The sequence below is a fragment of the Pteronotus mesoamericanus genome, unplaced genomic scaffold, assembly GCF_021234165.1.
Source record: "Pteronotus mesoamericanus isolate MK-2021 breed Mesoamerican mustached bat unplaced genomic scaffold, CSHL_Meso_final contig_68, whole genome shotgun sequence".
Classification (NCBI taxonomy): domain Eukaryota; kingdom Metazoa; phylum Chordata; class Mammalia; order Chiroptera; family Mormoopidae; genus Pteronotus; species Pteronotus mesoamericanus.
Window position 1 is genome coordinate 25142322 of NW_026555234.1, and position 12692 is coordinate 25155013.

The 12692-nt window shown below is 41.4% G+C and overlaps 1 protein-coding gene across 10 annotated transcripts in view; it reads right to left on the reverse strand.

Annotated features, from left to right (window-relative positions):
- Nucleotides 1-12692, reverse strand: part of APBB2 (amyloid beta precursor protein binding family B member 2) — a 318370-nt gene that overhangs the window by 100820 nt on the left and 204858 nt on the right. For 6 of the 10 annotated variants that reach the window (XM_054582095.1, XM_054582091.1, XM_054582092.1 and 3 more), the window contains one exon: nt 9535-9743. In XM_054582095.1, coding sequence (XP_054438070.1) covers nt 9535-9743 — 209 coding nt within the window. The remainder of the gene's footprint in view (nt 1-9534; nt 9744-12692) is intronic. The other 4 variants (XM_054582097.1, XM_054582096.1, XM_054582094.1 and 1 more) reach the window with 1 other exon arrangement.

The window sequence follows — 12692 nt, forward strand, 5'->3', positions numbered from 1 at the left end:
GGGTCAAAAGGCAGATCCATTTTTAATGTTTTGAGGTATCTCCACACTGCTTTCCACAGTGGCTGTACCAGTCTGCAATCCCACCAACAATGCAAAAACGGTTCCTCTTTCTCCACATCCTTGCCAGCACTTATTTTTTGTTGATTTATTGCCAATAACCATTCTGACTGGTGTGAAGTGATATCTCATTGTGGTTTTAATTGCATTTCTTTGATGATCAGTGGCATTCAGCATCTTTTCATGTCTGTTGGCCATCTGTATGTCCTCTTTGGAGAAGTGTCTATTCAGGTCCTTTGCCCAATTTTTAATTGGATTGTTTGGGTTTTTTTAGTGTTGGGTTTTATAAGTTCTTTATAAATTTTAGATATTAACCTTTTATCAGATGTATCAGTGAATATGTTCTCCCATTCCTTGGGCTGTCTTTTTATCTTGATGGTTTCCTTTGCTGTACAAAAACATTTTAGTTTGATGTAGTCATATTTGTATATTTTTTCTTTTGTTTCCCTTGCCTCAGGAGATATATCGAATAAAATATTGCCACAAGCAATGTCCTAGATTTTACTGCTTATGTTTTCTTCTAGGATTTTTATGGTTTTGGGTCTAACATGTAAGTCTTTGATCCATTTTGAATTTATTCTTTTGTACGGTGTAAGGAGGTGGTCTAGTTTCATTTTTCTGCACATATCTGTCCAATTTTCCCAACACCATTTACTGAATAAACCATCTTTAGCCCATTGTATGTGATTGCTTCCTTTGTCAAATATTAATTTACTCTAAAGGTATAGGTTTATTGCTGGGCTCTCTCTTCTGTTCCATTGATCTATGTGTCTTTTTTTTATGCCAGTATCATGCTGTTTTGATTACTATAGCCTTATAGTATAGTTTGATATTAGGTAGCATGATTCCTCCAACTTTGTTCTTCTTTCTCAGGACACTGTTGGTATGTGGGGCCTTTTGTGATTCCATATAAATTTTTGAAATATTTGCTTTAGTTCTGTAAAATACACCACTGGAGTCTTGATAGGAATTGCACTGAATCTATAGATCGCTTTGAGTAGCATGGACATTTTATTGATGTTATTTCTTCCTATCCATGAATACAGTGTGTGCTTCCACTTATTTGTATCTTCTTCAATTTTTTTCTTCAGTGTCTTATAATTTTCCAAGTATAAGTCTATTATATCCTCAGTTAGATTTATTTCTAGGTATTTTATTCTTTTTGAAGCAATTGTAAATGGGATTTTTAAAAAAATTTCCCTTACTGTTAGTTTGTTATTGGCATATAAAAATGCAACATATTTCTGAATATTAATTTTGTATCCTGCAACTTTGCTGAATTCAATGATCAGTCCTAGTAGTCTCTTCGTGGAATATTTGGGATTCTGCATGTACAGTATCATGTCATCTGAAATAAAGACAGTTTTACTTCTTCCTTTCCAATTTGGATGCTTTTTATTTCTTCTTCTTGTCTCATTGCTGTGGCTAGAACTTCCAGTACTATGTTGAATAAGAGAGGTGAAAATGGACATCCCTGTCTTTTTCCCAATCTTAACGGGAACACTTGTATTTTTTGGCTGTTGAGTATGATGCTGGCAATAGTTTTGTCATATATGGCCTTTATTATTTTAGGTCATGTTCTCTCTATTCCCACTTTGCTGAAAGTTTTTATCATAAATAGATGTTGGATTTTTATCAATTGCTTTTTCTGCATCTATTGATACAATCATATGGTTTTTATCCTTCACTTTGTTTATGTGGTAAATCACATTTATTGATTTCTGAATGTTGTACAACCCTGCTGTCCCAGAATAAATCCCACTTGATCAGGGTGTATGATCTTTTTGATTCATTGCTGTATTCAATTTGCTAATATTTTGAGGATTTTAGCCTACATGTTCATTAGGGATATTGGCCTATAATTTTCTTTTTTTTTTTGGTAGTGTCTTTATCTGGTTTTGGAATTAGGAAAATGCTAGCATTGTAAAATGAGCTCGGGAGCCTTCGTCCTCTTGATTTTTTAAAAATAATTTGAGTAGGAGAGGTGTTAGTTCTTCTCAGGATGTTGTAAAATTCACATGTGAAGCCATCCAGTCCAGGGCTTTTGTTTGTTGGGAGTTTTCTGATTACTGCTTCAATTGTAATAGGTATAATCTGTCTATTCAGATTCTCTGATAATTTCTGATTTTGTTTTGGAAGACTGCATGTTTCTAGAAATTTATCCATCTTGTCCAGGTTGTCCAGTTTGATGGTATATAGTTGTTCAAAATATTTTCTTACAATCCCTGTACTTCTTTGGTGTCAGTTGTTATTTCTCCTCTTTCAGTTCTGATTTTATTTATTTGGGTCTTCTCTCTTTTTTTCTTGATAAGTCTGGTTAAAGGTTTGTCAATCTTGTTTATCTTTTCAAAGAACCAGCTCTTAGATTCATTGATCTTTTGTATTTTTTTTATTCTATTTATTTCTGCTCCAATCTTTATTATTTCCTTCTTTCTACTCACTTTGGGCTTTGTTGTTCTTTTTCAAGTTCCTTTAAGTGTAAAGTTAGATTGTTTATTTGAGCTTTTTCTTTCTTGAGATAGGCCTGTAATGCTATGGACTTCCCTCTTAGGATTGCTTTCCCTGTGTTCCACAGATTTTGGATTGTTGTATTCTCATATTCATTTATTTCAGGGTATTGTTTGATTTCTTCCTTGATCTCATTGTTGATCCATTCATTGTTTAATAACATGTTTTGTAGCTTCTATGTCTTTGTGTGTTTTTCAGTGTTCTTCTTGTGATTGATTTCTAGTTTCATCACATTGTGGTCACAGAAGATGCTTGACATGATACCAATTTTCTTAAATTTATCGAGACTTGTTTTGTGTCCTAACACGTTGTCTATCCTAGAAAATGTTCCATGTGTACTTGAAAAGTATGTATATTCTACTGCTTTAGGGTGAAATACTCTAAAGACATCAATGAAATCCATTTGATCTGGTGTGTCATTTAAGGCCACTGTCTTCATGTTGATTTTCTGTCGGAAGATTTATCAATGGCAGCCAATGGGGTTTTAAAATCCCCGACTATGACTGTATTTCTGTTGATCTCTCCCTTTATATCCATCAAGATTTGCTTCACATATTTAGGTGTTCCTATGTTGGGTGCATAAATGTTTGCAAGGGTTATATCCTCCTCTTGAATTGTTCCTTTATCATTATGTAGTGTCCTTTTTTTGTCTCTTACTATAGCCTTGGTTTTAAAGTCTATTTTGTTGGATGTAAGTATGGCTACCTCAGCTTTTTTATCCTTCCCATTTGCATGAAATATCTTTTACCATCCTTTTACTTTTAGTCTGTGTGGTTCTTTCAATCTGAGGGGTGTCTCTTGGAGACAGCCTATATATGGGCCTTGTTTTCTTATCCATTTAGCTACCCTACGTCTTTTGGTTGAAACATTTTTTTAAAAAAAGACTTTATTTATTTTTTTTAGAGAGATGGAAAGGCAGGGAGAAAGAGAAGGAAAGAACACCATGTGTGGTTGCCTTGCACCATGTCCCCTACTGGGGACCTAGGCATATGCCCTGACTAGGAATAGAACCAGTGACCCTTTGTTCACAGGCTGGCACTCAACCCACTGAGCCACACCAGCCAGGGCTGGTTGAAGCATTTAAACCATTTACCTTTAAGGTGATTATTGACAGATACATATTTATTGCCATTTTATTTTTAACTATTTTTATTTTTTAACTATTTCCTCTGTTTTTTTCTTCTTTTTCTTCTTCATCTTCTTAAAGCAAGCCCTTTAGCATTTGTTGCCGTATTGGTTTGGTGTTAACACACTCCTTGAGCTTTTTCTTGTCTGGGAAGCACTTTCTTTCTCCTTCAATTTTAAATGATAGCCTTGCTGGGTAAATTATACAATTTTTAAAACCACTCAAAGTTGAAGAAGCTAAGTTCAACTATCCCGTGTGCTGAAAGATGCATTTATCTAACTTTACAGGACTCTATGAGGGCAAACTCATTGCAAAATTTCTACCCATTATCTGTCTTGCACAGCTGATGTTGCTTTCTTTTTTGGATGAGGCACCTGACCTGCAATTTTTCAAAATAAATTAGAACTTAGACCGCTGTATTTACTTTTTAAAATAATCTCTTTTATTCAATAAAAGAATATGAATGCTGCCCAGCCTGTAATTTCTCTCCTACTCCATCTCCAAAAGCAGTGTTCGGTTTTCACTGAGGGGAAAATTAGTAACGCGGGAGAGTCGCCACGGGTTAGCCGAAGACACCCGCGAGCCCCGGGGAACGGGTGTGGGGTTTGTTCATGTGTTTTCCTGGGGAGATAACCCCCAATTTTTCTCATCATCTCAGATGGGTCAGAGACTAAAACAAGTTTAGAGTCGCCACTGCAGGGGGATCAAGAAGAAAATAGAATTTTAAGATAAAATTTCTTTTTAAAAAAGAAAATAATCTTATTTAGCCCCCAATCATCATCGCCATTTACATGTGAGCAATATTGGGTTTTCATTTAAGTCAAACTGGAAAAAGGGTATCAGATAATGAATTAGGAAGACTAAGATAATTGTGTTTTTTGTGGAGGAATTTTTTTTTTAAAGGGTAGACGTCTGACAAATAATCTGATATTGCTAATGATAAGAGACACTCTGTTAGAACTGGAGAAGGTGAAAGAAGAGTATTTTTAAAAACAAGTATTCAGAAAAACTTTCCGCATTTAATAAAAAGTTCTCTGTAAGAATGTGGGGTTTAAAAATTTTTAATGTATTTACTCTTTGGAAGAAAGGGTCCCTGTAGAGTAAAAGCTGGCTATACTTCTAAAACGACACAAGTCTAGCTCTCACGCTCTGAAGACACGAGTCAGCTGGCTAATCGCCAACAATCGTCCTTTACAAATTTAAATAAACAAAGGTCTTATATAGTGATTTTGCAAGAACCTAAAATAACATGGGCACTCCTAAGGAAACCCTTCCACATAAAAATCAAGTAAGGAAAAATGGAAACTAATGTTTTATATTACGATTAGGTCAAAGACCTTTTTTTCCCTTCTGTATTTAAAAAATAGTCATTAAAAATTTTTTTCTCTCCCATGAGTAACCATAATTGTTTTTTTTTAATAATTAAGGACAATGGAAGACAAACGCAATTTGTTTTAAATTTTAAGACCTACATATTCTATTCATTTAATTTTTTTTTTAATTAGGAAGAGAGAACACAATATTTTAGCAAACACATTTTTTTTTTAAACAACAACCCAACAGAGATTCTTTGGTTCTACAGAAAGTCTGCAGCCACCCCAGTCTGTAGTCTGGGTGTTGGGAGTAAGATATGGAAGAAGAGACAAAAAGACAATGAGAGAGGACAAGGTGGGTAGGGCAAAGCCACGGACACAGAGACGGGAAAAAGGGGCGGTAAAGGAAGTGAAGAGACCATCTTCCATGGGCAAGGACCTCCCAGGGGGTGGTCTCTGAGGGAGCAGAGCAGGGTGGCGTTCCAGTGCCAGAGTCGGATCTGGAGCCACGTTCTCCCGGTGCTCGTCTCGATCTTGCCCAGGCGGCGGCATGCTCGGTCCTGGGAGAGGCCCGGAGCCTTAGCTCCTCAGAGACAGTGTGCCGGGGGGACTGCCCAGCCCCGGAGCATGGCACCCTTCACAGCCACGCCGCAGAAGCCGTGTGAGGGCGAACCCGCGAAGGGAATTCAATTGCATAACCGGGACTACTGAGAGCTTTCTTCTTCCCTATTTCTCTTCTGAGATCTTGGAAAGCAATTCCGCAACTCACTTTCTCCTCCATAACCACTTCCTAAGGAACCGAGGAACATCTTCAGTTGGAAAGGTATAGGGAAGGCTTGCCTATGGATTAATAGTTATTCATAAAAATACTTTGTGTGGCTCCCTCTTCTAAAATTCAACATCTAAGTAATTTGGAACAAATTAGTGAATTGGGGGGAGATGCTCACAGGCCAAATTTCCGCAGCCAATGCTTCCTGGCCAGTTTATAAGCTTTCGAAAAAACTGCCGGCATGTGCAGAGGAAACATAATCCGCTGTGCTTAACACTTCCCCAGTAAACTCTGGAATGTGAGATGTAAAATTGTCAAACTGTAAGGAAGCCTTCAGTCCTAAACTTTTGTAAAGCTTAGTCAACAGATTTGGCACTTATTTGATTTTTTTTTTTAAAGACAGCTGAGAAAAGCTGAATAAAATATGCCTTTCTAACACAACATACTACAAGTTTCTTCTCTCCCTTAACATTTTGCTTTCTCTCATGTTTCCAAATTAGTTGCAAGAGATTCTATTTAGGGATCCAAGAAATGGTGTCAGAGAAATAATCATTTCTCTTTCAACATTTCTCTGTTATTAGCACCTGAGACACAATGTAATCAACATAAGTCATGTTCTAGAAGGCTCTACATATGACACAGCCCTCCCTTGGGGTGGGGAAAGAGATTCCAGGCTCTCCAAGCCCCCTGATAGACAACAGAGTGAAGCTTGGGGTAGGGGTGGGGGCCAGCAGACCCTCATTCAGGCTTGACTACACCGTGGATGAGGTGTGTGGCCTTAGAAAAGCTCCTTCCCCTCTCTTAGTCTCAGTGTTGTCAAGTGTAAGAAGAGAACAACAGCTATAGTACCAGGTACATGAGGAGTAGGGTGATAAGGCATGAGCCTGGCCCCGTTCACACTCGATTACCCTTAGTGCCACCGCTTCAACAGCCACTGCAGCATCTGCACGCCCGGGGTATATGGCAGGCTGGGTCTCTCCCAAACATTTCCTCCCCTTTCTCTTCTCTCTACTTCCTTACCCCTTACCCCCTATGATTTTAATGTATTGCCTTTAAATCTTCTTGGTTCTTTGACATAATGGACGGCCTTATGTAAGGGGGAAAATGTGTGTGAAGCAAACAATGGAAAGGTTGATCAGAAGGACACTGATCCTACTGGTCTATTAAAGTGCTGATTATGAGTCAAACTCTCTCTGGAACCTCAGAAACTACACATCCATTAACAAAGTTCCCTGGAAAGCTAAGACTTTGTCAAAGACAATGGCGTGGTTAGCAATAGAAGAGAGGAGCTGAACCAACAGCCGGGCGGACCTTCGCACAGCCTTGGGCGGAGCACAGACTCTGGAGTCCCAGAGGCGGAGACACGCCCACCCCGACAACGGCTGCGTGGCACCGCAGGTAACTGAGCCTCGGGCACCTCTTCTCTTAAATAGGGAACGTAACAGCGGTCTTGCCTGCCACATGAAGAGTCTTGAAGGGACAAATGAGATGACATTTATGAAAACAGCCTGAAAGCCACAATAAGTCATAAGTTCCAGCTGGGCGCTGAGCATTGGGGTTGCGTGAGGGGACACTGAACTCCAGGAGGGGCGGCAGGGAGGGCGGGCCATGGGAAGGGACCCTGGCCAGTGGATGGGAAGGAGAGAACAGGCATGGAGAGGGAAAGAAGAGGCAAAAGGGGGCATCAGAAAGAGGCTCAGGAATGAGAGGTGGACTCTGCTACCTGGCGCTTTTCCCTGGGCCAGCTGCCCACCAGTGCTGCACTGTCCCCAAAACATGGAAATGAAAGCCTCCTGCAGTAATGACAGAAATGAAAATCTAAGCCACAGAAACCGCGGGATGCCTTCCTGGACTCCACCACACTCAACCCGGGCCCCAGGAGGCAAGCTTTACAAAGGACTTCATTTTTTCCAAGGAGGGTAAGAGATTCCTTGAGCAGAAACAGGATCTCAAAGTTGCTCTCTCTTCCTCACCTCTGGGACGATACGAAAGCAGAGGAGTCTGAAACCCCAAAGCCAAGGAAGAGGACTGAGAGGACTCTGGCCTAAAATGCAGAAGAATTCAGGAGCTCTGAGCTCTACACCCAGTGTGGCTGCTAATCACTGACCTCTCTATGCCTCAGTTTCCCTCTCTCTAACAGATGGGTACTGGTGTCAGGTGATCCCTTCCTACCCTGTCATTCTCTGGCCGTTGGGCACTTCTCCTTGATGAAGATTGTTGAAGGGTCACCAAAGGGGAATGAAGCCCAAGATCCAAGATGTACAGGTAAGAAACGTAGAGGACATCTGTGCCCCACAGTAGACGCTGGCATCCCAGCTGGCTCGGATTCTGGGAGGCCTCTCTGGGGCCCGGGGAGAAACGCCAAGGTGCACCTGGGCTGGGGTAGGAAGAGGACTCCCCTTGGAGCCCAGCTCTTGGAGCACCAGAGCTGTGTTGGTTCATCTTTATCCCTCAGTGCACCTAACATGAGACGAATAAGTGACTGCATGGGATTTGCTCAGGGAGATGGAATATGATGCTTCAATAAAATATTATCAAAATCTCCCAGTAATAAACAAAGAAATCCTAAGTGGTTCAATGGAACTGAAGCATGTGCCTGATTATAAGGAAAAAGTATCAAAAAACCATGGCCCTTGTCTCCCGGTGAGGATACAGCTCACTCCAGCCCTGCACTTTGAGAATGGAGAACCCGGGGTCCAGGCTGGGTAGGTGAGATGCTGAAGCCCCAGAACAGCAGGATGTGGCTGGAATGTAGGTTTTCCTGCCTCCCAGGGCACAGCAAGTAAATAATCAAAGATGCAGGAAACAAGATGTCTTTTTCTTGCTTCCTACAGGAAGGGCGATAATAGTTGCAAATATTGTATACAGAGGAGCTTTGCAGGTAAGAGATGTTGTTCAAACGTCATTTATGTCCCCAAAGTAAAAGAAAATGGGTTGTCTAAAGAACAAGACTGTGGTCAGAAAAAAGCAGAAATGTCTTGGTGTCAGCAATCAAATCACTTTTCTCAAAAAAAAAAAAAAAAAAAAAAAATCCCTTATTTAATTGTGGCCTTTTCCAAATGTAATTCCCTTGACTATTTTGTTATCAGGATTCACAAAGCTTCACAGCAGGACTCTTTATATTAATAAATACCACAGTGGAATTTGTTAATGCCTCAATTCTTTGTTTAAACATTCAAATCTCTTCTTCAGGGAGAGTAGTAATTTATGCTGCTCATTATTTCTAAAATAATGTCACTTATGCTAAATAAACAGATTCTTTTTTAAAAAAAGAAATTAAGCATTTAAGGGCTCTCAAGGGTTATTCTTACAGACACCCTCTCCATGAAATCACATGACCCCCAGGACAATAAGATAGGCAGTAATTATAAGGCGTCTGGCCAAGGGATGCTCTTCCGCGTGTAAATATTTTATGGAGTCAGCACCATGCAGTGGCACCTACAGAGTAAAATATTGCCTCCGTGAGCCCTGGGGAAATCGTCACCACTTCTCATTAATCAGCCCCTTTTACTTTTTGTACCTAAAATAGTGTTTCAAGAGATCAAAAACCATTCCAAAAATGAAAACACCCCTGAAAGATGGTGTTAACCCTATTGACTAAGAGGTGGCATCGCTGAGGTTTCGAATGCAACATGCGTGATAAAGAGCTTACCTGGACGACCTGGGGGGGGGGGGGGGGGGGCAGAAGCAATGAGTCTACAGAGGTATTATTACAAGTTACACACATTCTACTAAGTGGTGAAAAAGACATTCCGTTTTACCTCATTCTCTGGGGTGGGAGATGGCGTTACAGAACTAAGTGACCCTTTCCTGGGGCCCTGAAGGTCGGCAGGGATGGAGACAGGGCGTTCCCACTGAGTCGTTCCTGTTGGTATGTGCCAATAATAGGTCCCGGCGACGTCGTTGATTCTCTTCCAGCCAGGAGGCAAATCTGGGTCGGTCTGAAAGGAGTGATCACTCCATATATCTGCTGGGAAACAGCAAAAAAAAGAGTTTTGTTAAAAGAGGAAACAAATTACAGTCTTCCAAGTTTAGCACCAATGGTCAGGAGAATTCCACAGACAGATTTGTCCTTAGCCCAACTACAAACTAGAGCCATGCTATGGATAGAGCACGGTTTAAAAGAAAAAAGAAAAAAAAAAAAAGAAAAGAAAAGGTGATATGGAATACAACAAGGAAAGAACTGGAAAGGAGGGATGACATTTGAGAATATGGAAATAAAAGACCCACTGTCAAATCATCCCATAGCTCCAAGAACCCTATGACCAAATCAAAGCTCTATCAGTGGTGTTCTTATAAGCCGTTGAGTTGGCTCCAACTCTTGGTGACCCTGTGACTGAGTGATGTTCATGACAACCTGTCCTCAGCAGCCCTGCTCAGCTCCTGCAGACTCACGCCTGTGGGCTCTTTGACGGTGTCAATCCACCTCCTATTTGGTTTTCATCTTTTCCTGCTGCCTTCTATTTTTTCCAGCATTACTGTTTTTTCCAAAGAACCCTGCCTTCTCATGATGTGCCCAAGGTAGGACAGCTTCAGTTTTGTCGTTTTTGCCTCCAGTGATGTTTCAGGCTTCATTTGTTCCATTAGCCAGAATTAACAACGCACGTAAAATTTGCAGTGTCATATACAAAATCTACCTCATTCCTCTGTAAATTAGTAAGATTTACTGTCTCGTATCTTATAACATTCCCAGCAATGAGCACAACTCATACTTTAACAGCTTTCTATAAATAAATACTGCAATTATATCTTTTGATAACTCCCCCTCTGCAAAGTAGCAATGTCTTTTGTAAATCTCTAAAATTCTAAATCACACACTGAAGATTCCCAAGGAAGACAGTCTGGAAAAAGCCTTGGTATTCAAGGTGGAGGGCAAGGGTGCAGACTGATTCTAAAACTAGGCCCATAAAATAAGTATATAAAGTCGGGTGAGTGTGAAATACAACAGAGAATGGCAGGGACTGTGGCAAACTGGCAAGCATGTGCAAAGTCCAAAGGCATTCAAATCGAAAAATAATTTTTAAACACTGTGGCAGGGGGCGGTGGGGGGGGCGATAAATAAAATAGATCAGCTATTCCCTGGCCTATGTGAATATTTTATAAGTTTACTAAATAGCTCTTTGCTTTAAAAAGTCTGACTGCTGGCCTTTTTTAGAGTTGAATATGAAATGGATTAAAGGGCTAGAGCCGCCAGGAGAGAGAAGAGGAGCAGAGCAAGACATTCACAGAGACGGAGGCCAGGTAGAGGCGTCGCGGGCAGCTGTGTCGAAGCAGGCAGGTAGAACAGCTTGAGGAACCTGGGCTCTAACCTGGGGGACCACTGCAGTCTAACGATTAGGCCCTTTTCTACGCGGCCATTCAGAAGAGGCCGGGGCGCTTTACAATTCGATGAGAAAGCGTGTGGGTCTTGCGGTGTGCAAATGTCAGTGCATCACGTGGGCAGGCGTCACGGAGGCTGTTACAGCCACCACAGAAGAACAAGAAGCCAAACAAAGAGGCTGATTAAGGCTACACACATGGACAATCATGAGGCTGTTAGGATCCCAGCTTTCACTTTCTCATTTAAATCTGCTAGAGGCAAAACTGCCCCTTCTCTCAAATTATGATGGAAACTTCCCTTCCCCTTACAGGAAATTAAGCATGATTAAATAATTTCAAGTTGCTCAAACTCTAAACAAACATGTGTATAAACTCTTTTGTCCTGTGTTAGTTTTTAGGGGGTTGTTTCTACAGTAATTTTGTTTTCGGCATCTCAACTGAGGCAGGACAGGTTAAATCCATGGGTTTGGGGCTGCTGAAGAAAACCTGATCAAGGGCGTTCCGGTCCCATTCCAGTGGCTCCAAGACATGTCCTGGGGCTAGAAACCGAAAGCACAGAAAACGGCTGCTAGCTACCACTGCTGTGGTTTTGAGGTCCGAGGGCCTGAATTTACATATCTATCCAGTTTCTCTACAGCTGAGGCTTTAGCTCACATGGAGAAGAGCTACATACACAGCACACAGAATATGCAATCATGTCAGACCAAGGACAGAGACCAAGGTCGGCAGTCTGAAGGTCTGGCTGTCCGAGGAGGCACCTCAAGGGCAAAATGAGAGGGGCTTTGGGTTGCAGGGCGGGAACTGGGCTATTCAGTCTCCAGCCTGTCCCAACCACTTCTATCTGTGTTATGTGCCGAGTTTCTGCCGAGAGGTTGCTGGGGAGAAAGAGGGGGCGGTTATTTTGTTGGTAGAAGCCGGTGACGATGGTGAGACGATGATGATGGAGGAAGGAAGGTGGGCACGTCTGCAGTGTCATTAACAGTTCCGGAACCATTTACAGAACCCCTCCCACATCATCCTGCACTGGTCGTAAGGCCTGCGCACCTGCAAGGGCAGGCAGACGCGTCTGTCTTGTTTGCCACCCTGCTCCCCTGACCTGGCCCAGCAGGTGTTCAGCCACAATGAACTGGATGGATGGATGGATGGATGGATGGATGGATGGAGAGATGGAAAGGAGAACAAATAAAGAAGGAAGGAGGAATGAATGAAGGAATGAAGTCCTTGAATGATGGAATTTGGAAACTGGCACTGAGCAAAAGAGGGAAGAAATTAGTTCTGTGCAGTTTCACTAAATAGGGCAACTTTCCCACCCCAGGAACACTAGCTTCTGGTGAGGAGCAATGTATGCTTCCCTTGATGCATGTTCTTATAGATAAAAAAAAAATACAATAGGATCAAGTGGAAAGAGTTCTGGGCTGGAAGCCAAGATGCTTGGAGTTGAGATTTTTCTTTCTTTTTTAATTGATGTATTTGAGAAGGAAAAGTATGAAGTAGACCTTCTGAGGGACCTCAGCCCTATTCTACTTCATTTTGTTTAGTGTTCATACCCCCAGTTTGTTTTGTTTTTCTGCATAAAATGATGCATGTGGTGGTGGGGGGG